The sequence below is a fragment of the Marmota marmota genome, unplaced genomic scaffold (genome assembly GCF_001458135.2).
Source record: "Marmota marmota marmota unplaced genomic scaffold, marMar, whole genome shotgun sequence".
Lineage (NCBI taxonomy): Eukaryota > Metazoa > Chordata > Mammalia > Rodentia > Sciuridae > Marmota > Marmota marmota.
The window spans coordinates 6,360,110-6,384,298 of NW_025999962.1; the positions used below are offsets into that span (position 1 = coordinate 6,360,110).

At 49.2% G+C, this 24,189-nt stretch overlaps 1 protein-coding gene across 2 annotated transcripts; it reads right to left on the reverse strand.

Annotated features, from left to right (window-relative positions):
- Positions 1-23,075, reverse strand: L3mbtl2 (L3MBTL histone methyl-lysine binding protein 2). 2 transcript variants are annotated; one of them, XM_015501873.2, is made up of 17 exons: positions 22,934-23,075; positions 18,138-18,378; positions 15,671-15,804; positions 12,614-12,737; positions 11,707-11,786; positions 9,903-10,020; positions 9,354-9,488; positions 8,991-9,079; positions 5,298-5,529; positions 4,835-4,911; positions 4,566-4,670; positions 3,813-3,960; positions 3,355-3,437; positions 2,779-3,013; positions 2,250-2,315; positions 956-1,072; positions 1-487 (listed from the first exon to the last, which is right to left on the reverse strand). In XM_015501873.2, the coding sequence occupies exons 1-17, from the start codon at positions 22,955-22,957 to the stop codon at positions 375-377; spliced, it is 2,121 nt and encodes a 706-aa protein (XP_015357359.1). In that variant the 5' UTR covers positions 22,958-23,075; the 3' UTR covers positions 1-374. The 2 variants fall into 2 exon arrangements, with proteins under 2 accessions (XP_015357359.1, XP_048659045.1); XM_048803088.1 differs by having other exon boundaries at positions 22,846-22,966.
- Between the last annotated feature and the right edge of the window lie 1,114 nt (positions 23,076-24,189).

Genomic DNA, 24,189 nt, shown 5'->3' on the forward strand with positions numbered 1-24,189 from the left:
TCAGAGCTGCTTCATAATTTTATTCTTGGGCAAACATACAGGCGGATCACACACTGTCTTGTCCCTCGTCTTCCAGTGTGATGGCAGCAGTGCCCACACCTGTTGGGGGCACAGCAGATTGGGCAGCAAGTGCACCAGCTTCAGAAGCCTGGGGCCACACAGGGAGTCACTCAGACCAGCTTGGGGCCTCAGGCATCCCCAGGCACACAGGCCTCCAGAGGAGGGTGGAGGCAAGAGGCGGGTCCTTCAGCAGGCAGCCTCCACATAAGAGGCAGGACATACACAAAAAAGGCTCAGTCTCCCATCTTAAGTGGGGTGGAAGGGTGGTGGCACAGGAGCCCCAGCCTCCCCTCTGTTCCATGGTCTGGGCTGGCTCAGTCATCAGTCTCTTGCTTGATGTTCTCGAGGGGGACAGGCAGCTCTGGACTAGGAGCCTTGTCAGGAGAAGCCATGTCCAGGTGCTCTTCCTTCACACACACAGCAATGACTAGAGGGAAGCAGAGAATGAGTGTGCAGGCCCAGGAAGGTTGACAAGGGACCTGGCTTCCTGCAGAGGGGGCCCCCAGGAGCCGGGGAGGCCACCTCTACCCTCCTGCTCACTTCCCAGAGGCTGCAGCAGAGAGGCCCAGGGTGCCAAGCACAGCCTGCCTGGACTGGGTGTGCCAGAGATACTGGCATCTGCCAGTCTGCCCCCACCCTGCCAAGTCCATCCAGTGGGCAGAGGTGCAGAGGTAGAGGGCGGGGCACCTGGCTGGACAGAGACTGGGCTTGGCTCAGAGTTGGGGGCGGGCGTTTGGGAAGTTCTACAGGCCCAGTGGTTCAAGGACTGCTTGGTGCCCAGAAAACTCTCTTCAAACTTGACTCTACTCTTCTGTGCCCAGGTGGGAAAGAAGAGGGGCCGCCTCTGAGCATGGAGCAGGCCAGCCCTGCCTTGATCTCGCCCGGCGGCTCTTACTCTCGTCAGGAATGGGCTCCGATGGGACCTTCCCCGCAGCCTGCAGGTCGTCCTCCAGCAGGGGCTTCTTGGACCCCTGTCTAAGGGGCCGAGTCTTGGTCGGCGGGATTCTTTTCCCTTTGAATAAAAATGGAATGAACCCAACCTTAGGGTCATATCTATATGAGGCTTGCAGGGCTGGGTCTCGTCCAGAGGGGAAAGCGCCAGTTCAGGGCAAAGGGCCTGGCCTACAACTGATAGTCCTCCCCACTGGTTGGACGTCCCAAGGTCGGAGAGGTTTGCTCCAGTCGGGGATCACTACCACCTCCTTGGGGGGGCAGTCCCCGGCGTCAATCCCTCCACCAGTGACCTGCCACATCCCAGCCCTTACCATTCTGAATGGCACAGTGCCTCCTTCTATGCCCCATGTTTTTTCTTTTTCTTTTTGGGCTGCTGGGGATTGAACCCAGGACCTTGGGCATGCTAGGCAAGCACTCCACCAACTGAGCTACCTCCCCAGCCCGTGTTTTCTTATTGTGGCACTGGGGACTGGACCCAGTGCCTGGCACATGCCAGGCCTGTGCCCTACTTCTACACTGCATCCAGCCCTCTTCTTTATCTTACTGTGAGACAGGTGTCACTAAATTGTCAGGCTGGCCTTGAACTTGTGATTCTCCTCCTTCAGCCTCCTGAGCTGCGGGGATTACAGGTGTGCACCAGTGTGCACGGCCCAAATCCCACTTGACATATACCATACCCTCACTCCTGCTCAGTCCTGCCCAGGACTAGTCCCTGTCTCAGCTCGTCCTGTTTAAGCACGTGTTCCTCTCCTTGTGGTGCCATGTTGAGGAAATCTACCACCTATCCCCAGGGCCTGCAGCTCTGAGGATGGCCCAGTCAGGGCTCAGGATCTATTCGGGGTGGGCCTAAAAGCCCGGTGGAGTCTGCCTGCCCACTCAGCAGCCCCCTGTGCTCCCCTCCACCAAGGGGGTCTTGAGAGGGCAACAATCTCAGGACAATGGTATCTATTTCCTCCTCTGCCTTTTTCTTAAGACCTAGCATCTGCAGGTGCCTCGAGGCATGCTGGGTTCCAGCTCTGCGCAGCGGGAATGGAGATGACCTTTCTAAGTACGATCTCTTGTTCTTTTTCCTCAGCGTCCTGACCACTGTCAGAGACTGAACTCCCTATTGATGCTCTGGGAGACAGAGGGTGCAAGGCCCCTGGGCTGATAGGCAAGTGAGGAGAGGAGGGAACAGGAAGATGGCTGCGCGGGGCGGGTGGCCGCGAGAACAGGCCGGTTTGGGGCTTGCTTACTTTTCTTCCCAAACTGTTTCTTTTTCTTTTTTGTGGCCTCTTTGGCTTTCAAAGGTGTGGCTGGTTCTGTGATTGAAAGAAAGAGATGAGAAGAGAGCACTGGAGGATGCAGGGCACATCCTGAGGCCCCTGGTCCCCTCACACACAGGGCACCCCAAGGACGGCAGCCTCAGCTGGGTAGTGAGAACAGGGTGGGCCTGGGGAGGACCTGGGGAACAGCTGTCCCGGCTTCCCACCCTCGTCTCCAGGGCTGCTCAGGTGTCTGGGTGGTTTACCTGGGTGCACAAGGACCCGAGCCTATGACAGAGTGGGCAAGATGAAGGAAGGAGCTCTGCAGGCCGGAGGGAGGGGGGACAGAGAAGTCAGGAGAGGGGGGAGGCAGGACTCTCTGTGCAGAGCGTCCCCAAGACTTCTCCATCCCATGCCAAGGAGCTGAGCTGGCATGGCAGGGTGGGGCGGGGAGGTGGGCAGGGAGGAAAGAGGAGGAGGAAGAAAGTCAAGAGCCCCTCAGAGTCACGGGAGCCCCGACCTGCAGCCACAGGAGGCTGGAGCTGGTAGCCAGTGAGTTCGCACCAGCCGACGGGGTAGATGTCCGGGGACTCGCAATCCACCCACTGGTCATACTCGTTGTCCCAGCCATCAAAGTGGATGCTGAGGAGCCGGTGAACCACCCGCTTCACGGTGGCCACACAGATAAGCCGGGGCTCCATCAGGTCCACAGCCTCCAGCTTCATGCCCACCTTGAAGCCATGGTTGGGGCAGTCCTGGGGGAAGAAGGCACTTGCCAGGCCAGCCAGCTCGCCACCCCAGCAGGCCTGCCTAAGGTGCAGCAGTGGGCAAGGGGCTGGCACCAAGGCCTGTGGGGGAAGGTACTCTGGACACCCACTCATTGAGCCCTTCCCAGGCACCAGCCCTTCCCCTCTTCTGAGGGGACCAGCTAACAGGCTCAGCGAGCGCCGTGTCACAGTGTGGGACTTCTCTGGACATAGCTGATCTCAGCGGTAGGGCCTCAAGAGAAGAGGCTGGAACTGCTGCCACAGACAGCAGTGGGAGGGCCAGTCCTGAGGCCACCACAGACCCCCTGCTCCATCCCTGGTCTCCTCACCATGTTGAAGAGTCTTGATGGAGCTGCTCTTGACTTGGTCTTCTCCAAGTAGGTGTCCCAGTTGAAAGTCTGTGTCTCATACCCTGGAAGAAAGGGTAGGGGAAGCAGGAAGTTGGTTAGGGATAAGGGACACACTGTCTGAAGGTTCACTACAACTTGGTCAAGCCCAGCCTGCAGTCTCCACAGCAACTCTTTCTTCCTTCCTTCCTGGGCTGGCACCTGTTCTATGACCACAGTCTTGTTGCACAGGTTGTTCACTGGCCAATGGCACAAGTGGAAGCTCCATTTACCAACCATACACTGGCCATAGGGCTGACTCAGCCCAGGCAGTGTAATGGCTAGCGGTGGCTGCTACCTCCCCCATACTGAGACTCCATGCCCCAGGGCTGACTTGACCAGCAGTCTGGGCCTGTGGCCTCATCCTGCAGGGCCAGTACTTCTTGCTACGCCAGTCTTACCTTTTGGGGGTGTGAGCTCAATGTCATTCTTTTGGCAGAAGTTGGCTGGGAAGATGGCATGGGAAGAGGCATGGTAACAGAACCAGTCCGAGCCATCTGTGGAGGGCCCCCCGTCCACACAGATCATCAGGTAGCCGTCCAGGAGAACCTAGGGCGGGCGTGGGGCAGACACACAGCCTGTCATGAGCTGCAGTCTCTCTGAGAAGATGGCTGTAGCAGGGGCCGAGGCAGGTGAGTCTGACCGCATGTGGAGCCCACCTTCCCAAGAATACTGAGCCGCCCTTGCAGAGTGCCCAACGCTCCTGTGACACCCTTGTGTGTCATCAGGCGATTTATTCTAAACAGTTAACACCACACCAACAGGGAACACATCTGTTGTTGCCACTGTTGGTGTGTGAGCTTGGGGCCCAGCATGGCGCGGGCAGGACGGAGAGGTCAGCAGCACCCTCCAGCAGGGACAAGGGAGGTGCTGCTTCTAGGCAGTGGCAATAACGGAGGAGGCTAGGAGCCTGGCATGGCCCTTGGTTAGGCCTGCACAAAAGGAAATGGCCAAAGGCAGGAAGGCCCTGGTGAAGTGACAGGGCAGGGCTGGCACCTGAGTCAGGGCCAGGCTCAGGTATTCAATATGCATGTGTTCCTGACACGAAGCAGGCAAGGCTCCACTCACAGAGACAGACACAGCAGGAGCAGCCAGCGAGAGCACCGCTGTGTACCATCAGCCACGACAGAGGTGGGAGGGTGGCCCAGGCTCACCTTGCAGATGGTCGCCACGCAGATGTTGCCCAGGTTCAGCGGGTCAATGGCCTCCAGCTTCATCCCCTCCTCAAACCAGCCGCCCTCTGTGTAGACAGCTCGTACCTTAAAAGGAATAGGGTGATTGGGGGAAGGTGGGAGGAACAGGCATTGTACAATCTGGGCCTGGGAAGCAGAGGCGGGAAGAGCCAACCCCAGGGAGAAGCCAGGCTCCTGAGACCTGGCGTGGACGGTGGCCAGGGAGGAAGACACCCATGGCTTTGCCTCACCTTCTTGAACAGATAAGGAACGGCATCACAGTAGATTTTCCGGAAGGTGGGATGATGGGCCATGTCACTTCGCCTCTCTTTTGAGCAGACGGAGGGAGTGAGGAAGAGAAAGGAGTTGGAAGGTGGTTCCGGGACCATGCCCACGCCTCCCAGAAACCCCGGCTACTCAGCCTCTGCTCTGGGCTATGTGCCAGCCCTCTAGACTGGAGGGCACAGGCTTAATCAGGAAGCATCAGAAGCTCTGTGGGGACTACACGGCCCTCCAGACCTAGACCCTCATGACATCAGGGCCAGAGCATCTGGGTTCGAATCTTGGTTTTACCACTTACACACTAGGCTGAGTGACTTCAGTCATGTCACTCAGCCTCTCTGGATTCCAGTACCATCCTCTGCAGGGTGGTGATGGTCCTGAGAGGCAGGGCACTCCCAGTCTGGGGTCACGCTGGCCTGGGGCTCTACTGACCTGACATCTTGATGCTATGGCCAACACGCCGTGACCAACCCACTGGATGGATCAGGGGGCTCCACATGTGGCACCAAAAGTCATCGTCACTGTCACCATCCTCATAGAGGAGCCGCAGGCGACCCCCGATTACTGTGTCCACCACAGCCATACGGGTCCGTGACACCTGGGACTTGTCCACAACCTCAAGGCGCATGCCCTGCCGAAAGGGGTACTTCATGCTCTCCACCATCTGCAACGACATCAGGACACAGGTGTGCTGCTGCCTCCTCCGACTGCCCCCCTCTCTCAAGTCAGTGGAGGACAGGGAGGGTGTGGTAGAATCACTCCAGACACAAAGGCAGGGGCGGGGCAGGTGGCCCTCCCTTCCCATAGGTTCACATTTGTCCTGATTCCCTAGAAAAGCATCAAAGACAGGCACACGGCTCTCAGTGGGTGCCCCGCTTCACCTCACCGAACTCAGTAAGTCAAATCAAGAGGCTGGACCCACAAGACCTACTTTAGACCAAGAAAATGGAAGTGATCCAGAGTCGAATAGACTCCAGTGCCAGAGCTGGGCCTGGAACCTGTGTTACCGTGGTCTGCACTGGCCCCCAGGCACCTCACACTCCCCTCTACCTCCTGGCCCTCTGCAGTTCCAAGACTTGTGTCCAGAGGCTGGGGATATGGCTCAAGTGGTAGCGCGCTCGCCTGGCATGCGTGCGGCCCGGGTTCGATCCTCAGCACCACATACAAACAAAGATGTTGTGTCCGCCAATACTTGAAAAATAAATATTTAAAAAAAAAAAAAAAGACATGTGTCTCCACATGTCCAAATGCAGCTCTGACTCCAAAGGGCTGTGGTTCTGAAATGCTTCCAGAGCACCTTGGTAGCAATCCATGCCCTCTGTCCCAACAAGGGGACAGTGACCAAGACATCCATGTGCTGCCCTGCAAAGCCACAGTGGTGGGGCATGACTGAGGGGCTTTCCAGCTCCAGGCCACTGCTGGCTCAGGGAGAGGTGGCCCGCCTGGGTTTTGGTGATGACATTATATGAGCGGTGCTATTTCCAAACATGTCAGGAGCACCTTGGAGTCACAAAGAAGCCATCAGGAAGAGTGAACCCAGGATCTTAGCCAGACAGATCTTTCAGGCCCCAAGCTCAAGACCTAGAATACACCCTGACACCAACTGTCCGTCCTCATGGCAGCAACTCCAGCTCATTTGGGAGGGTGGACAGTGCAGGGGCCTGGGTTGGGCCGCCTGCCAGACACATCCCCTTCCTCTATGGCCGCAAGGCAGGGCCCAAACCCAGTGGCACTTGACCCCCTTATTTGTTTAGGACAACACAGTGAATGCTGAGCTCTGCACAGGCAGCAGCGAGCAGCTGCTCAGCACAGAGCTTGGCACAGAGCAGTGACCAGGGAATGTTCTTCTCGAGTGAACAAATGCACAAACCGTCGTGCACACCGGCCTTGGCTGATGAGCCTTTATTCTTTCAGAACACTAGCAAGCACTGGCTATGTTACAGGGCTCAAAGGGCCACATCTGGATGGGCACTTCCTCCACAAACACACCCTATCCTGCCTTCCCCAGCCCCAATCTTCTGGAGCGACTGCTGAGTGACAGAGTGCCTCCGGGGGGAAGACCTTGCTCACTGGCTGCGCCTCTCCATGTCAAGGCACACGCTGCTTCCCCCTCTTCTTGGGGCAGTGGCCTCCTAAGCACTGGTTCCCGAGAAACCTGTCTGGAACTCTGGTCCCCATGAGTGCTCTCATGGTGACTTCCAGTCCTTGCCCAGTCATCTTGCCTCAACCACCTCCTTCGGCTTTAGTGTCCCCTCTTGTTTTTGGTATCAGAGGTTGAACCCAGGGGCACTTAATCACTGAGCCACAACCCCAGCCCTTTTTAATTTTTATTTTGAGACAGGGTCCAATCCCCAAGTTGGTGGGATTACAGGTGTATACAACCATGCCTGGCTTGTGTCCCCTCTTGAGCATACTATAGGACAGGAGGGTATGTGACGGTCAGCCCATGTTTGCCGACTTGTCCACAGGGAACCCTGTCTTTCTACCCAGAATCAACCCCTTTTAACTTAAGCAAAACTGAGGCCACCTTGTGATTCCTAATAGTCTGCATCACACATCATCACCAGCCTTATCCTAAGATAGGTGCTGGCACAGAAAGTGAATGATCACCTCCGATCACCCAGTCTGTCGACTATGGGCACTATGGGACACACAGGAGACAAAGCTTGGTTTTGCTGAAGAAGAACATGGAGCCAGGCATGCTGATGCCTGCTACAACCCCAGCCATCACGAGGGGCCATTGGCAACTAACAGGATCTATCTCAAAATAAAAAGTTAAAATAAAAACAAAACAAGGGGCTGGGGATGTGGCTTAAGCAGTAGCACGCTCGCTGGCATGCACGGGGCGGCGCTGGGTTTGATCCTCAGCACCACATAAAAATAAAATAAAGATGTTGTGTCCACCGAAAACTAAAAGATAAATATTAAAAAATTATCTATCTCTCTCTCTCTCTAAAAAATAAACAAGGGCTGGGGATTGGCTCAGTGCTGCTGAGCCAAACAAAGAGTATAGAGAACAAGAAAAGGCACCTGCATGGAAGGTAAGTAGCAGGTAAGTAGTACCTGGTAAATTCAAGTCATTTCTACTTTAAGCAAAGGCGAGTGAGCCAGGGAATGCTTCTCTAGGATGCTCTGAGCCACTCCCTCTCCCAGGGAGACTTTCCACTAGCTAAGGCCCACGGTGGACCACCTCTCCACCAGTGCCTTGGGTGGGACAGGCCCAACCTCCATTCCATCTTTACATTCCACTGTTGCCTTCCACGCCAGACACATCCTGCCTATCAGGACAAAATTCAAAAGCCTGAAGGCTGCTGGATCCTGGCTCTTCCTCTGAGACAGGCCAGTCCAGCCCTGGGAGTCCTTGCAATGTGTTCCCTGTGCCCTGCTGTGAGGCTTACTAGGGCCACATGGGAACAGGAGACCTCAATGCAGCCCAGGCACCTACACAGGAGGAGGCCAGCAGAAAATGGGAGAGTCTTCCCTGCAGACCTTCTGACCCTTTTGATTGGATGCCATGTGCACATGTGACTTAAGTTAAAGAATAAAGTAGTTTAAAAAAAAATTAAATACTACACAGATGATTCTGGGGCACACTCCTATTTCTACATAATTAATTGTGTATATGACTTTCATTTCCTTTGCCAGACCAGGGATTCTTGAATGACAGTGTCTATATTCTTTGTGTTCCCATGGTGCTCTGTATACAAGTACATAATAAAATCTATTATGTGAAAACTCTGGAAAATGCAAATGAGCAAAGGTAAGGATCTGAAAAAGCAAAGGCTAACAAAGCAACACGACTGATGTGGCCAGATCAGGGTCTGGATGGGGAGGTAGGCTGCCACCACCAAGGTAGTGTTGGACTCTGTCCTGCAGAAATGTGGAGCCACCAAAGATCATCCCAGCAAGGGGGTCTCAGAAAAATACTGCACTGAGGGGATGGGGCAGTGTTACTCAGTGGTAGGGCATTTGCCTTGCATGCACAAGGCCTCAGGTTCAATCCCCAGCACCGCACCCACACAAGAAAAATTAATTCAATACTGCAATGAATAACAGGAAGGACAGAGCAAAACGGGAAGAGTGGGAGGGAGAGCAGCTAAGAGTCCCAGAGGGCTCCTGTCAGACCTTGATATGGAAATCCACAGGAAGTGTCCTGGAGCCCACCAATCGCTTCATGAGGTAGCCTTTCCAGTCAGTGAACTTGGCATGGATGGCTGTGGAGACACCGGCATAATCCTGGTTACAGCCTGGCAGTATCCTCACCCACCCAGAGATCATCAGAGGGGACTGAACAATTTATTTATGTCACTTCAGGCCAGCAATGACTTTGTCTTACAAAACCAGACTCCACAACATGGCTTGGCCCAGAAGCCAGGAGGACAGGAGGGAAGGAAGCAAGAGGCAAGTGGGTTCTGCTCTAGTCCAAGAGGCTCTGCCTCTACACAGGGCCCTCGGGAACCTGGACAGGGAAAGTTCTCATCAACTCACTCCGGGGAGGCACCAGGATCTTGCTATTGATGGCACACCACCCAATGGGGTGGACATCCACGGTTCCCAGGTTGCACCAGAAGTCATGGCTGGCATCATTTTCAAAGCCTTCATACCGGAGCAACACCCGGTACCCTGAAAGGAAAGGTGAGGGAGGATGGGATGGGAAAGGAACATTCCTAGGCCTTTCTTATTCTCCAGCCTAAGTCAGAATTCCCACTTCCTATTCCAAGAACTCCTTCCAGGCAAATGAAGCCCCTGTTGTCCAAAACAAAACAAATCCAAGCCAATTATTTGGAAATGTTATGGTAGTATGGTGGTGAGACTGATTTTCTATACCCTGACTATCCCCACAATAAAACTACAGTTTCCAAGCTTGCCCAGCGCCATCGTCCCCTCTAAGGCAGGACAATCCCAAGAAGCAGGACAGAGATGCCAGTGGGAGGGTTTTAATTTATAAAGCCCATTTCTGCCTGCACCATTGCCTACCGGCTCGAGATGTCACTCTACAGACATCTCAGGTGCTGCCCTGGCCAGAGGAACACCCACCTGCCGCCTGGATGACAGAGGCGATCCAGTACACCCGGCTGGGGAGTACAGCGTCACTGTTGAGCACCTCCACCTTCATCCCCTTCATCACGTCCTCCCACTGGTCATACAGCGGGACCTGTGTGGCCACAAGAGCATTTAAGGTGGGGAGTGAGCTTCCTGGGCTGGCAGGAGAGAGCCCCTCAGGCCTGAGTCACGTCCTTCTCTACCTCAACTTTTCATGTCGCCGCTGTGTACAGAAAACTAGGCTAGTACTAGTACTCAGAGATGAGCAGGGCGAGCCCACTATCCCTGAAGAGCTGAGCTGGAACAGGGGTGGGAGAATGGGGGCAGGCCAGGGGACAGGTGGAGGTCCAGAGTCACAGACCTAAGTTCTAAACATTACAGGGCCAGCCCCCAGTCGTATCAACCGGGTATAACACATCTTGGCAAGCCTCAGTCTCTTTGTTACACTTACTGTGTGCCAGGCACTGTTCTTGGTGCAAACACCAATACCTATCGTCACTCAACTTGGGCAGTAAGTATCATGACCCCTTGTTCACAGAACTGCCTGGCCTCATGCTATCCCTGGCATGTCCTTCTCCTTAGTAGTGGGCTACCTGAGGCTGCCTTCCCAGTACATAAAATGCTTCTCTGCCAATGGTACCTTGATTCTACCTTGAGAAAGCAGAATAATTTTTTCATTCTCAAGCCTGACCTAAGCCAGTCAGGGTGTTCTATCCATTTCCCTGGGCACAGATATTGGTTTGTCACTGAACCAGGAAATAGTTGTGCTGGCCCAGACACACAGGGGCAGGTTTCTACAGAGCATATTGAATCTAGTGTGTTAAATGCAAGTACAATGTAACTCCCCTGCAAGGACAGTGCTGGGAGCCCTAGAGAATCTGGGCAAAGAAGAGGTTGCCCCAGTAAGGAAGATGCAGTCTTCATCAGCAACTCAGAGGAGTAGTGCCAGTTAACCGAGTAGAGAGCCAACTTGTCAACTGTGGTGAGGCACTTCCCAGCATTCAGGAGCAGTTCAGAAAGGAGGGTAGACAGTGGGGTTTTTTCTGGTTAGAGGAGTCCTCAGGACTCAAGACGTCTGGACTTCAGGGAATGGCAGTGAAAGACAAATGAAGACCCTGCTACAGGTGTCCCCCCAGGCCTGCAGGCTATTGTGGGTTACAGTGGCTAGGTATTAAGTTCCTGACCTCAAGCCCACCCCACCAGGATCTTGCCCTTCTGGTTCCTCAGTGACAGGAGCAAGGAAGTCTTCTGCAGAGGTTGGCCCAGGAGCTATCCCCACCTGCCTCCTGCCACCAAGGGGCCCAGCCAGTATAAAAGCACTATGCTTTCAACAGGAAAAACGCTAAATAGTGGGGAGAAATGGGAGAAGGGCTTCAGAATTGGAAAGGCCCTCAGGGAAGAGCTGGGGGTAGCTCAGTGGTAGAGAGTGCACATGAAGACCTGGATCTCACCCCCAGCACCAGGAAGAAAAAGAAAAAGAAGGGTCCTTAGATATTAACCTAGTGTAAATAAGCAGGTAGGGACCTCAGGGAGGAGGTGCAGCTGAGCGGGGGGTGGGTGGTGGTGGTGGTGGTGGTGGTGGTGGTGGTGTAGGTGGGAGGGGAACCTTAACAGGTGTTAGCAGGGGGTTTTCTGAGAAGCAGACAGAAAGGCACATGGAGCTATGGCAAGCCAGGGCTTCTCCACGCAGACCTGCCCACTGTTCTCTCGGGAGTGCGGCTGTCCTGTGAGGTGGAAAGCACCAAAGCCAGCCCGTGCCCATCCCTGGCTGTCCCACCCTCCCTCTCAGGGCACTCACGTGTTTAAAGCAGCTGACAGGAGCAGCCTTGTAACTGTGATCCTTCAGGAACTTCCCCCAGTCAAAACCCAAGACCAGAGCTGCAGAGCAGAAAGAGGAAGAGTGGAGGCTGAGGACCCACACAGCCTTGCTAGGGACCTGCACCCTGAGGATCCAGGCAAGGCACAGAAGCAGGGCCCTTTCCTCAGCCAGCAGCCCCTAATAGCTCTGCACCACAGCCCCTCACATATCACTATACCTGCCTCACTAATGGCCATCAGGATAGGGAGGACCAACCTACATGCCCCAGACACTCAGACTTAAGAGCAGATTAACATTCAGAGGGAAATCTCTCCCCTTTTTCCTCCAAACCAAGGGAAATTCAAATGTCCTTGGCTTAACTCCCAGGCCTCCTCCAGCCTCCCAATGGCTACAGATGATGTGAACAGATGGGAGGAGCGCACACTTAGGCCCCTCCACCCTCCTGTCTATGGAGGGCAACTTCAGTCAGGAACTCAGACCAACACAGCAGAGCTGCTTTGGGCCTACATACGATTTGCTCAGAAACTGCTACATTCAGAAAAATGAGAAAAAAGACCCTTTCCATTCTACTACCCTCCCTGCTTCACAAGCCCTCTGAAGCAGACCTGGGCCTCCACTGCTCCAAGGAAAGAGAAGCCCTCGGGATAAAAGCAAAAAGAAACAAAATCAGCTACATCTTGGTTTTTGAGTGATCAAGAGTAGGAGCCCTGATAACCAAAGGGTGTTTGAGGGATTTTCTGAAGTCATTTCCACAACACCCACCCAGGTGGGGTGATACCATCCACAGCAAGCCTGGGACTGGCCACCCTGCAGCAGGCTTTTCCCATCCTCGCTCCTAGGGAAGGCCACCCCGCCCTGACCCCCACGCCAGCCTCTGCTGTCTCACCATCTTGTCCTGTTGGTGTCCCGTCTGCTAGCTGTCCTGTCCCTTGGGAGTGGAGGAAGGCTCCGATTTTGGCAGACCAGGCTGCCTTATGAAGGACTTTGGCTTTCTTGGTGGGTGGTTTTCCCTGGAGGGAACAGAAGATGAGTGTCCTGCTCTTGGTCCAGTTACTTCACCTCTTCAGGGCTTCAGTTTCTTTTGTAAAACCGAAGGATGGGCAACAGCTCTTGGCTCAGAGGGTGGGTACAGGGAAGGATTGGGATCACTGGAGCTGCAGGGCAGGGAGGGACATGTGTTCTGCTTCCTCTAGGAACCTCTCCCTCAGCTTTAACTCTCATCTCCCCCCTCCTGGGCTCCTCAGGGCCTGCAAGAGAATGGCTACAGAGGGACAAGAAACTCTCTGAAATGGGAGGCAACATTTTACATTTATGTGGTTCTGGAGATAGAACCCAGAGCCTCGTATGTGTAGGCAAGTGCTCCGCCACTGAGCCACATCACCAGCCCTGTATCTTGTAACTTCAATACTGAGGAGAAAGGGCAGGAAGAGATCAGTGAAGCAGAAATGGGGGTTTGTGTATTTGCTTACTGCAGTACTGGAGACTGAACCCAGGGCCTCACACATCCTAGGCATTCTACCACTGAGTTATATTCCCAACCCTTTATTTATTTATTTGTAGGTGAACACAATAACCTTTATTTTTTTATTTTTTGGTGGGTACTGGAGATTGAACCCAGGGGCATTCAACCACTGATCCAGTGTGGTCTCCAGCCCTATTTTGTATTTTATTTAGAGACAGGGTCTCACTGAGTTGCTTAGTGCCTCACAGTTGCTATGGCTGACTTTATTATTATTATTACTATTATTATTATTTTTTTTTTAGTTGTTGATGGACCTTTATTTTATTTATTTATATGTGATGCTGAGAATCGAACCCAGTGCCTCAAACGTGTTAGGCAAGTGCTCTACCACTGAGCTACAATCCCAGCCCCACTGAGGCTGGCTTTGAATTCTCGATCCTCCTGCCTCAGCCTCCTAAATTGCTGGGATTATAGGCATACACTACCACACCTGGCCCAACCCTGTATTTTTAAAAGCACATCTGTAATCTCAGCAACCTGGGAGGCTGAGATAGGAGGATCACCAAGTTTGAAGTCAGCCTTAGCAAATTTAGGAAGATCCTGTCTCAAAATAACAAAGAGAAAAAAATTGAGAGAGGGTCTTGCTAAGTTATCTAGGCTGACCTTGAACTTGTGATCCTCCCCTGTCTCATCTTCCTAAGTAGCTGAGATTATAGGTGTGTGCCTCAGTACCTGGCAGAAAAGTGGATTTAGAGGCTGGGGCTATAGCTTAGTGGCAGTGTTTGCCTAGCATGTGTGAGGCACTGGGTTCGATCCTTAGTACCACATAAAAATAAAAACAAATAAAATAATCTACAGCTACAAAAAAGAAAAAAGAAAGAAATGTGGGCTTAAATCCCAGCAGACCTTCAGTCAAATACTTCTACAATGTATTAAAAATATTTTTAGCTGTAGATGGACATAATACCTTTATTTTGTTTATTTATTTTTATGTGGTGCTGAGGATTGAATCCAGTGCCTAACACATGCTAGGCAAGCACTCTACCACTGAGCCACAACCCCAGCCCTAAAATTTTTAGTGATATCTCTTTAAGGTATTAAAACTCCTGAGCTTTTAAAAGGGGAATTTTAAATTTATTTTTATTTTTAAATTCAGTATAATGAAATAGGAATTTTTTAAAATCCAGGCTTTTTTTCCCGTCACTGCTAAGGCTTGAACCAGGGCCTCCCACGTGCTAGGCAAGAGTTCTACAACTGAGCTACAACCCTGGCCCTGATATCCATATTTTAGGACCACTGATGGATTAGGAAGGCCAAGCCCTCAGCAAATAGGTCCTGTAGCTGTCATCAATATCATTAGCTCCCTGAGGACAGGGACGTTTCCATGCTCTGACTAAAATCCACAAAATGAGGGGAACAATTGTAACTGTCTCAAAGTTGACAAAGCATATGAAGCACTAACCAGAGAGATCCAGCCTGCAGCAACTTCCAATAAATGTCAGGGCAGTGGTTCTCTAGCTTTGCAGCACGTTAGCATTGGCTGGGGGCTCTTTAAAATCCCCAGGTCTAGGCCATGCTCCATCCCAGTTTAATTGGAATCTTTGGGAGTCAGACACAAGCCTTGGTATTTTTAAAGTTTTCCAGGCAATGCCGACATGCAGACGAGTTTGCAAACCAGTGCTGCACATGTGGACAACTGGAGGCCGGCACCTGTGATTACGATCCTGCCAAAATTCCACTGTTGTCTTCCCACAGAGCCACCTGGGTGTCATTCCAAGTCCCTGGACCTCCACACATGAATCAATGTGTGGATAGGAGTGTGTTTCCATGTCTCCAAGTTCTATAAACATCAACCACTAGAGACTGGAAAGATTATCTATGCGACTGCCTATGACATGGAATCGGACAAAACACTGATTTCTGAGCCCCTGTGGCCTGCGATCCTCATGCTTGTTTCCCAGCTTCCTTCAAGGCATATATAAAAGGTAGCATGGGGCTGGAGATGTGGCTCAAGCGGTAGTGCGCTCGCCTGGCATGTGTGGGGCACTGGGTTCGATCCTCAGCACCAAATAAAAATAAAATAAAGATGTTGTGTCCACCGAAAACTAAAAAATAAATATTAAAAAATTCTCTCTCTCTCTTTGAAAGAAGAAAATACGTGTAGATTATAAAAAAATAATAAAAATAAAATAAAATAAAATAAAATGTAGCATGAAGACCAAGGACATCAGGCTCCCCCAAGATAAAACTGATAGTTTTATCAGTTCCTGGGGGGTAGGGAATAGAGGGTAGCTCCAGGGATTAATTCCTCTGTCCTCTGAAGTTTGAGGGCATACTAAATACCAAGAAATTTTGTAACCTCAGAGAACCATAAGCAAAGAGCTCCTCCCCAGCCCTTGCTGGTTCCTAGCCTTGGATCAGTTGGTGGTTCGTGTCTCAGCACCCAGGGCCCAGGGAAGGGTGCAAGTGGTTGCCTCTCACCTGTAATCTAGCCAGGATACTGGCTTTTTTGGAGTTGGAGGAGTAGCTCCTGGAACAGGAGACACTGCAGAACCTCTTGGTCTTGGAGAAGAAGGCTTCCCGTGTGCCCACGATACCACACATCTCACAAACGGCTGGGAAGAGAATTTAGCACATGACTTACCAATATGGTTACCTCAAATCCAACAAAATGATGGGCCCTTCAAAACCTTGGGCACTACACTAACCAGGTAAGCCCCAGTACCCACTAAGGCTGACAGCTGGAGAAGGGGAGGAGGCAGGAGGCGGGACTGCTGTGTGTGTGTGTGTGTGTGTGTGTGTATTTCCCCCTGCCCAGGACAGGGTGTCCCTATGTTGCCCAAGCTGGCCTCAAATTCCTGGGCTCAAGGGATCCTCCTGCCTCAGACTCCTGAATAGCTGGGACTACCAGCATGCCACACACCCAGTCTGGCGTGTGTATGTGAATCTGTCTCACCCAAGCTATGCTGCTTGGCCTGCCTTTGTTATGTCATCGGTGGGGCTAGGGGAAATGCATGAGAAGGACCGGGTACATAAGCAGGTGTTAGCAACTTTTCAAGAGACGATGAAAGGGGAAAATGTGTGTAAAAGGAGGAAAAGAGAAAAGTGCCAAAGTGAATCTCTGTGGCTTTATTTAAATAGTAAGGAGACTGAATTAAATCCATGTTTCAATCACCCGAGGAGCTTTTAAAAAATTCCAGAACCTAAGATTCTCATGAAATGGTTTGCTATGAGACACTGAAATCTGTAGTGTTACAACCTCCCCAGGTGATTCTAATTTGCAGTCAGGAAACCTGTGGACTAGCTGGTTTCCAATGATTCCTTCTAGTGCTGAAGTTCTAAGACTCTAAGAAATGGTTGAGAGAAAATAGAAGGGAGAAAGACGAAAGAAAGGAAAATGGAAGAAAAGACAATATGAATAGAAAGAAGGATCAACTGACAAAAAGTATTAGATTATAGCTGGGTGCAGTGGCACATGCCTGTAATCCCAGCTCAGGAGGCTGAGGCAGGAGGATCATGAGTTCAAAGCCAGCCTCAGCAAAAGCAAGGCGCTAAGCAACTCAGTGATACCCTGTCTCTAACACAAAATAGGGCTGGGGATGTGGCTCAGTGGCTGAGTTCAATCTCCAGTATGCCCCCCACCAAAAAAAAGTATTAGATTACTATTCCAAAAAGTTTAAGAAGCCAGGCGCAGTTGAACATGCCTGTAATCCTAGTGACTTGGGAGGCTGAGGAAGGATTGCAAGTTCAAGATCAGACTCAACAACTAGACTCTGTCTCAAAATTTTAAAAAAAGGCAAAAAAAAAAAAAAAAAAAAAGAGAGAGAGACAGACTTTTGATTGGGGATACAGCTCAGTTGGTAGAGTACTTGCCTTGCACGCACAAGGCCCTGGGTTCAATCCCCAGCACCACAAAAAGTAAATAAATAAATTAATTAAAAAAAAAAAAAAAAGGCCTGATGATGTAGCTCAATAGTAAAGAACCCCTGGGTTCAGTCCTCAGTGCTGGGGGAAAAAAAAAAAAAACAGAACTTAGGGATCAAGGAACGGAGATATCATCAAAGCCTGTCTAGCCTGCCTCTCTTCACACACTGGAGGCCCTGACACAGGCCCAGCAGCTATCCAAGCATTAGATCTCTGAAGCCCAGCTGGTTTCCAGATGACCCATGGGATTCTTAGTGCTCCACCCCATCCAGATCCTTTTGTTTTGGCAGTACTGAAGACTGAATTCAGGCAGGCTCTATCACTGAGCCACATCCCCAGCCTTTTTAAAAATTTATTCTGAGACAGGGACTTGCTAAATTGCTCAGGCTGGTCTCAAACTTGTGATTTTCCTTCCACAGCCTCTCAAGTTGCCAGGATAAAAGGTGTGAGCCACTGCTCCTGGTTCCACCCAAATCCTCTTTCCTGGAGGTCACTTTATCCTGTACCCCCAACCACCAAATCCCTCATTTCTCCCCAACAACTTATTATTAATAGCCCACAAGTTATTATTATTATATTTTTGGTGGTGCTAGGAATCAAACCAAGGGCCTCACCTGCTAGGCAAGTGCTCTACCACTGAGCCACACCCCTAGTCCTCCACAAGGTATTATTTATCCCTTCTGGGAAGGCACCCCACAGCCCTTAAGATTTCCTATCTTCTCCACATGCAGACTGAAAAATCCCCAGCCTTCTCACACAAATGTAAAAGCAGTACCACGTTCCTGACTGGCATCTAATATGTGCTGCATAAACATTAGTTGAATCAAAGAATGAATGAAATCACAATTTGAAACCAGACCGCAATAGAGGAATGACCCCCGTGGCCAAGTCCTTAGACATCTGATCCGTAAGATCAAGCAGTCTTTTACATCTGGATGGCTCTGGTCAAACCGCCTGTATTCATTCCCTGTTCCTTCATAACCTCCTGACTCCTCTCCATCTTCAGGGGATACTGTGAAGGCACCTGGTTCAGAACCACTGCCATCCAAGGATCGGGGAGTCCCAGGGCTGAGCAAATGCAGGGGGGAGGTTGGAAGCTCCCCTGCTTCTCGATCTTCATTTTCTGCTTCACTTGACTCCTCCAGATAGGAGCTGCTCTCACTGCCCACACTGCTGTTGTAACTCCGGAAACTATCATAGCCTCCGAACAGCTCTAAGTCATCATCTTCCTCTTCTTCCTCCATTGGTTCTGAAGATGGGGTCTCCTAGTAGAAGGATGACACAGACCAGGCAGAAAAAAATATGGTTGGTTTTAGTGTATGGGAAGAGAATCTGCAGATCTGCTACCAACCCCCTTTCTGATTCTTTGTCAACATTTTGGGAAACATTTGAAATACCCCTTTTTTGCAAACACAAGTATCATTACTTTTTTTTATACATTTCTTCACCATAATTCAACACAACAGCATAAGACAGAAAATGTTAGGAATTCACTAGGCTCCTGTGGATCTACAAAGGATGATATATATATTTTAGTTGTAGTTGGACACAATACTTTCACTTTATTTATTTATTCTTATGTGGTGCTGAGGATCGAACCCAGGGCCGCACACGTGCGAGGCAGGCAAGCGCTCTACCGCTGAGCCACAACCCCAGCCCCCAAAGGATATTTTAACATGGATGAAATAGAACACAGTGGCTGCAATTGTAGTTCAGTGGTGGAGCACTTGCCTTGCAAGTGTTAGGCACCGGGTTAAATTCTCAGCACCACAAAAAAATAAATAAAGGTGTTGTGTCCATCTACAACTAAAAAATGTTAAAAAAAAAAAGAAAGAAAGAAAGAAATAGAATACAGTTGTTCCTTGACTTTCAAGGGGGTTACATACTGATAAGTCCATGAAAAATTGAAAATATTTTAAGTGAAAATTGCATTTAGTACATATAACCTATTAAATATCATAGCTGAGCAACGCTGTACACCACAGTGTACTAAGCAATTTCCCCCAGATGATTGTGTCACTGACAAAGCTGTGCCCTACAGTCACTGTCCAGCATCATGAGAGATTATGCTACTTACTGATAACTTGGGAACAGGCTAAAATTCAAAGTACAGTTTCTATTGAATGTATATTGCTTTCCCACCATTGTAAAATAAAAAAACTCTAAGTTGGAAACCTGAAGTTTGTTTGACAATGTGAAAATATCTTAAATACCTTGAAAAGACATTCTAGGGGGCTGGGGTTGTGGCTCAGTGGCAGAGTGCTTGCCTAGCATGCATGAGGCACTGGGTTTGATCCCTAGCACCACATAAAGAAAACTATAATAAACAAAATAAAGGTATTGTGAGCATCTACAACTAAAAAAATTATTTTTTTAAATTTCTCCTTTCTAGGGGCTGGGTATGTGGCTCAAGTGGTAGCGCGCTCACCTAGCATGCGTGAGGCAATGGGTTCAATTCTCAGCACCACATAAAAGTAAAGATATTGTGTCCACCTAAAACTAAAAAATAAATATTAAAAAAAATTCTTTCTAGAGTAGAAAACTTATATTATAAAGTCATTCTTCTTTGTTCAGCATCTATACCCCAAATAACTTCAACTCAAAAAAAAAAAAAAACAAAAACCCAGCTCGGTGGCACACATCTATAATCCTAGCAGCTCTGGAGAATGAGGCAGGAGGATTGTGAGTTCAAAGCCAGCCTCAGCAACAGCGAGGTGCTAAGCAACTCAGTGAGACCTTGCCTCTAAATAAAATACAAAAAATAGGGTGGGGGATGTGGTTCAGTGGTTGAGTGCTCCTGAGTTCAATTCCTGGTACCTCAACCCCACCCCACCCCCAAAAAAGAAACAATTTAAGAGGCTGGGGTTGTGGCTCAGCGGTAGAGCACTTGCCTGGTATGTGTGATGCTCTGGGTTCAATCCTCAGCACTGCATATAAATAAATGAACAAAATAATGATCCATCAACAATTAAACAAAGCTAAAAAAAAAATCAAACAACTAAAAAAAAACTTTAAAAACAATGCCAAAAAAAAAAAAAAAAATNNNNACAATACATATATATATATATATATATATATATTTAATTAATTAATTTATTTTTTGGTCAATGGACCTTTATTTATTTGTATATAGTGCTGAGGATCAAACCCAAACCCAGTGCCTCACAAATGCTAGGCAAGTGTTCTACCACTGAACTACAACCCCAGACCCCCCCAGCCCTTTTCTTCTTAAATATTTTTTAGTTGTCAAAGGACCTTTATTTTATATGTGGTGCTGAGAATCGAACCCAGTGCCTCACATTCAGTAGGCAAGCAATCTGCCATTCAACCATAGCTCCAGCCCCACCCTCAACCTTTTTTAATATTTTATTTAGAGACAGGGTCTCACTGAATTGCTTAGCACCTTGCCATTGCTGAAGCCGGCTTTGAACTCAAGATCCTCCTCCCTCAGCCTCCCAAGCCGCTGGTGTGCATCACAGTACCCGGCTGATTTTCTGTTTTAAAAAAGAATTTTTTTTTTGTTATAGATGAACACAATACCTTTTTTTCTTTATTTTTTTAATGAACTCATTTTTTTTAGATGTGTAGACCTTTATTTTATGCATTTACTTATATGTGGTGCCGAGAATAGAACCCAGTGCCTCACACATGCTAGGCAAGCACTCTACCACTGAGCCACAGCCTCAGCCCAATGCCTTTGTTTTATTTACTTATTTTTATATGGTGCTGAGGCTCAAACCTGGTCCCTCACATGTGCTAGGTAAGCTATCTACCACTGACCTCAGCCCCAGCCCTTTAATTAGGTATGTATGTATTTATTTTTGGTACTGGGGATTGAACCTGGGACTCTTAACTACTAAGCCACATCCTCAGCTGTTTTATTTTATTTATTTTTGAGATAGGGTCTCACTAAGTTGTAGCACAGCTTTAAATTCAGCTCTGATTCTAACTAGCTACAGGTCTTTAGGCAAGTCATTCAACCTCTATGGCCCTCTATTTTCTTTCTTTCTTTCTTTTTTAAAAATATTTTTTAGGGACTGGGGCTGTGGCTCAGTGGTAGAGCACTCATAAGAGATCCTGGATTCCATCCTCAGCACCACATAAAAAAATAAATAAATAAACAAAATAAAGATATTGTGTCCATGTATAACTAAAAAAATATTTAAAAAAAATATTTTTTAGTTGTCAATGGACCTTTATTTTATTTATTTATATGTGGTGCTGAGAATTGAACCCAGTGCCTCACACATGCTAGGCAAGTGCTCTACCACTGAGCCACCACCCCAGCCAGCCCTGGGCTTCTATTTTCTTTCTTTCTTTTTAGTTGGGGGACCTTTATTTTATTCATTTATTTATATGTGGTGCTGAGAATCGAACCCAATGCCTCACACATGCTAGATAAGTGCTCTACCACTGAGCCACAACCCCAGTCCCTGGGTCTCTATTTTCTTATCTATGAAATAAGAAAATTTTTGGCTCACAGGCTATGAGATATGAATGGGATATATGTGAAGCAAGGTAGAGTTTGGGGATCTGTGCCAAATACCATCTCTAGTGCTTGCTAGCTAAGAACTTATAACATGTCAATCTCTCAGTGCCTTCATTTTCACAAAATGAGGATAACACAACCTATTTACTTATTTTATTTAAAAGTATTTTTAATTGTAAATGGACACAATATCTTTTTTATTTATGTGTTTTTATGTGGTGCTGAGGATAGAACCTAGTGCCTCAAATGTGCAGGCAAGTGCTCTACACTAAGCTATAACCCCAACCCAACAATACTGATTTAAAAGGATTTAAGGGGAAAGAGATAATACTATAAAGCACTCAGAACAGCGACTTACATATATTAAGTCCTCAATAAACACTGGCAAATATTATTGGCTCAAAGCATGGTTTCTCAAATCAGATTTGCCTGGGTTTAAGACGTGGCTTATCAACTGCGTTTGTGATTTTGTGCAAGATATTTAGCCTTGCTACCGAAGGTTTCTTCATCAATACGATGGAGATAACAACAAGACTTCTTTAGAGGATTATTATGAAAATTGAGGTCAGAGGTAAAGCTTCATTCTACTTTCAGCAGTTAGTGACAGCTCTGAAAGTGTTAGCTATTATTCTTATTTTCCATTTGTTAATTCTCCTTTATCCTTAAAGTTTCCCAGCACATGCAAATATGCTAGAAAGGAAACGGAATTTAAAAATAAGGAGCCCAGTAGCCAAATGATTGAAGGGTGGGTAGGTTACAGGTTGTTGTAGCGGAGTGGAAAGGGCAATGACAAGATTTTGGAGGCTGATTTACCCCACCTCCTTCCCTTTCCAGCTGTGTTGAGCCTCTGGGAACTCACTACCTCTCTAAGTCTCCGCTGCTTTAACCATAGACATGAAGCCACATCCCAGGACGGCGAGGGCGTTTGGAGACCATGCACGCGAACGCTTCAGGCACGGAATAATATTAAACCTCACGTCCCTTCGCTTCCCACCTGGATGCGAAAGGCCTCAACAATCCCTTAGGAACGCGACCACGAGACGAGGAAGACAAAGATCCAAGTGCTCACAGAGCTGGACCCACGTCCCCTTCCCCAGGCTAGCGGGATGTTCCTCCCTGAACTCGCGAAGCGACGCGGGTCCCAGCACCACAGGAGCAAAAAGTGACGGCGATTGCCTCTGGCCCTAGCTGGACCTACTACCTCAGTTTACCAATCCGTCCACCCTCTGCCCTCCACGCTCACAGAGTCGCCGAAAGGCCTAAAGACGGATCCGTCGAGCGAGGTTCTCCGGGTTCCCTTTCCCAGTAGTGCTAAGTCTCCTCCCTCTCACCTCAATGCTCCGGGGTTTCTCCATGAGACCTCAGTTTCTTCTACCGTCACCAGGTGCAGGAAGCCATATTGGCCTCGCCGCTCTCCCGGGGCGCACTCATTGGCTGCCTCCCTGAGCCGCGGGCCAATCACGCTGCAAGAAAGAGGGAAAGCCGGTTCCGTGCCCCCCTCCCCCCGGGGAGCTGGAAAGCCGTGGGCGGTTGTGGGACTTGTAGTTCTCGTCTGTGCGCGTTGCCACAGCGACGCGAAAACCTCAGTGCTGGTACTGCTCGCACCTATTTTTCTTGTTAAAATAACCTGCGCTCTCATTCCGATCGTATTCTTTATTAGGTGATTATTGGGCACCTATAATAGATACTTGTAGGCGCCAGCAATAGCCTTGCATCCTCCCTAGTTAGAGATTTAAGGTGCTGGTGCTCGACTGTAATCCCAGCTACTGGGGGTGCTGAGGCAGGAGGATTGCAAATCGCAAATTCGAAGCAAGGCTGGGCAATTTAGCAAGACTTTGTATCAAAATAAAATAAATAAAGGCTGGGAATGTAACTCAGTGGTAGAGTGCCTCTGAGCTCAATCCTCAGCAATCAGGAAAGGAGGAGAGGGAGAGATAATAATATAAAGTATTGGGTCAGGATGCCTAGAAGGGGGACTAATATCCAATTCAGGCAGAACCTTTAATACTCTTATGCCCAATGCTATAAATGTCCAGCTCACTCAAAGCCTCAACATTGCTGGGGCGTGGTGGCGCACGCCTGTAATCCCAGTGAAGCAGGAGGATTGCGAGTTCAAAGCCAGCCTCAGCAATTTAGCGAGGCACTAAGCAACTCAGTTGAGACCCTGTCTCTACATAAAATACAAAATAGAGCTGGAGATGTGGCTCAGTGGTCGAGTGCCCCTGTGTTCAATCCCTGGTACCAAATCATCATCATCATTATCATCATCATCATCATCCTCGTCAACATTGCCCCCCATCACTATTTCATAAATAAAACCTTGAATATGAATGCTTCTCTTCCCCATCCCACTTGGATTCCCCACCATCTCCTACACACCGTGAGGTCTAGGCATGGTTGTAGAGTGTTACAGACATTAACTCAGATCCATAAGACAGTCAGACCCATTTTGAAGAAGAGGAAAGGGTGGCTCTTCAGTTTTGGACACTTTCCAAGATCACCCAAGATTGAAATTTAGATTTTTGTCTAAATTCTTAGCCTATATTAGGCTGTTTCCCAATTAACTAATTGAGAGTCTAAATGTCAT